General features: G+C 39.5%; 1 protein-coding gene across 1 annotated transcript in view; it reads left to right on the top strand.

The window, feature by feature from the left end:
- Positions 1 to 2,798, top strand: part of MUC5AC (mucin 5AC, oligomeric mucus/gel-forming) — a 217,213-nt gene that overhangs the window by 44,671 nt on the left and 169,744 nt on the right. Inside the window, exon 36 of the mRNA XM_010711134.3 lies at positions 1,354 to 1,814. Within this exon, the coding sequence (XP_010709436.2) occupies positions 1,354 to 1,814 (461 nt within the window). The remainder of the gene's footprint in view (positions 1 to 1,353; positions 1,815 to 2,798) is intronic.

Here is a 2,798-nt window from a genome sequence, read left to right as displayed (position 1 = left end):
GTATGGGCTGAGGGCCGGGTGTGATTGCTGAACGTTCCTTAATGGAGCAGGAGCCCAAGGTAGTCCTGACTCTTGCTGTTTGGAGGCAAGGTGAGTGCATTAGTTGAGGGCAGAAGGTCCCTTGTTGGTTGACACTGCGTGTCCTTGGAAAAGGTTTTTTTCAGCTAGGTGCAGCTGGTAGTCTTAGGCCGCCATTGGTCTGACTGGAAGTCTTCCTTTTGCTGCTGCGATATCTTGTCCTCAATCTAGAGAGAACATTCCCTTATGAGGCGTCTCTTGTAGGCGCAGTGGGCTTTTTTTGTGGGCGTCTCCTTTGTCAACTACTTCAGGTCTTGTTTTGGTTATTCATTCTGGTGCTGCACTTTATTGTAAACACTTTTTCTGTCTGTTAGCACCTTAATTTATGGTTTCAGTGTGATTTTAAGTTTGTTAAAGCTATTTTTTGTGTATTCCTTAAAAGATCAGGTCTTCGAATAATTTTCTCCATCTTGGTGTTTCAAGGGGAGGAGAGTGCATTTGTCATTAGGATAATGATTATTGTACATTATTGCACATGTGGTAGAATTTTTTTGTCATTTTATCAGTCAGAGTCTGCTGATTGACTGATTTACTTAGTGATCTGATGTGAAGTATTACTGTTCATACTGTGAGGTCTCATCCTTTAGCTGGTGAGAATATCTTGCTTTTTAAGCCTCTTTCACAAAGGAATGGTGCTTGTTCATGTGACACTTTTATTTCAAGTTCTGCTATATCATGGCTTTTCAGGCTTTAATCCTTTACTCTTAAGGTGGAGGTAGTGATTTTTTAATCTGCCATGTGTACCTTCACTTCATGGTTTAGGAGAGGAAACAACATGTTCCTGATTTTGGTCTCTGTCTATCACGGAGAAGTTTTTAATATGCTTGTTGACAAGTTTTAAAGGATCTTTCCTTAAGGCCTATGGCTTGTGCACCTTCAAAGCAGGAAGGCTGTTAGTTTGTTTAATTTTAATGGCATGACTATGAAAAGAGTGAGAGAATGGTTTTGAAGACCTGAGAAATGTATAGAGCAGAGTTTGCTCTTTGATCTTCTCAGTGTCAGTCAGACCAATAGCTTGGATCACAAGCATTTGTGCTGGGTACAGGCCCTGTGATTTCATGCAGTGTGAGCTGTGATCCCTCTACTTTCACTCTAATGCACTCCACCTCTTAAACTCCTTACAGTTCTGTCCAAGCTACCTGAATTTTGTTGTCTAGACATGCTGTCTCATGTTTCTTTTCAGGGGGAGATGTCATTTTCCATGATCTGCCTTACTTTGTGCTTTTTGTATGACATCGGAGCAGATACTAACTGTTAAACCGTCTGTTTTCTCAGGAACATCTTCGTACAGCACTACAATTCTTACAGGTTCTTCTAGCACCGAAAGTACAACCACTGTGTCTGAGAGCTCTTCGACAACCTCAGTTTCTACACCCATTAGCACACAAAGTACAGGAGCATCCTCTCCATTGTTGACTCCATCTGGCAGTATGTCACCACCTTCAGTTTCAACAGTCCCATCAACAGTCACTACATCTGGAACAACTCCTACGAAGCCTTTTACCACCACTTCAGGAACAACCTCTAGTTCTTTTAGTACTGTCACTGCAACCACCATTACCACCTCGGAAATTGTTTCCTCTGGTTCAGCCAGTACTTCTGGGACAACTCCTATATCAAGTACAGTCACCGTTTCAGGAAGCTCTACATATAGCACAGTTACTACACTCAGTACTTTAAGTTCAACTGCCAGTCCCAGCTCTAATTGTACAATTTCGCCTAATGAAACTTACGCGGTTAGTGAATTTAATTATGTTTATTTTTGTCATTGTGCTTTGGTAGGAGTCTAGGTACATGTTTAGAGTGTATTTATTAATCTGGATAGAAATTAACTATCAGTCCATTTTGTTTGTCCCAGTTCTGTTGGGTATCAGCTTGACTTCTAGTGAATTCTTATTTTATAGTGTTTATGCTGGCATTAGTTCTTCAATAATAGTTTTAAAAAATCTTTCTTCAAGGTGTTAGATTGCAGCTCAATCCTTCTCTTTCTCATCAGAAACTTTTTCTGAAGAGGAAACCAAGGGCTAAGAGGCAGTAAACTATCTTTGCTTTTTTCTACTTTTGAATAGGTCCAGTGTGTGATGAGAAGTTTGTTGTATTTACAGTACAGCCCAAGAAAATTGAGGGCTGAACTAAGTCTATCCTGGTTGTAGACTGATTTCAAGAGCTAACTTTGGAACAGAACACCACATTTAATGATTTTTTCACTCCAATTCTAAGGTTTTGGGAAAGTTCTAGTTATGCAGGGATAAAAATTATTGAGTGGCTGAGAAACTCAAGCAAGGTGGAAAAAAATGCCTACATTCACAATGCATGCATATAGTGATCTAATACATTACACTCCAAGTAGCTTGTTTTCACTGTAGCTTCCGTAGACATCTGTGGAACAGAGTTGATCATATCCTCTCTTTCCCTGTTGATCTAGTGGGGAGTCTAGGTGATGAAATTAGATATCTAAGTTTTAAACAAATTAAACTTGAAAAAAGCAATTCCCCTTTTTGTTTACTGGCTTAGCTGTTATAATTATGCCTTTCACTCAGCAACTTTGAATAAATCTAGCTTTGAGGCCTTAATGAGGCTGAATGCTGTTCTTCTTTCCCAGTTTCAGACTTCTTGTGGGAAGAAAATTGCTAATAAACACATGACGCTTTAAAACTTTGTAGAAGGTATTCAGGCATAAATGTTAGTAGTCTGACTTAAACTGACTGGTTCATAAGGCT

The sequence above is a fragment of the Meleagris gallopavo genome, chromosome 5 (assembly GCF_000146605.3).
Source record: "Meleagris gallopavo isolate NT-WF06-2002-E0010 breed Aviagen turkey brand Nicholas breeding stock chromosome 5, Turkey_5.1, whole genome shotgun sequence".
NCBI lineage: Eukaryota > Metazoa > Chordata > Aves > Galliformes > Phasianidae > Meleagris > Meleagris gallopavo.
Note: the sequence above shows the minus strand (reverse complement) of the source record. Positions and strands in the feature narration are given on the sequence as shown.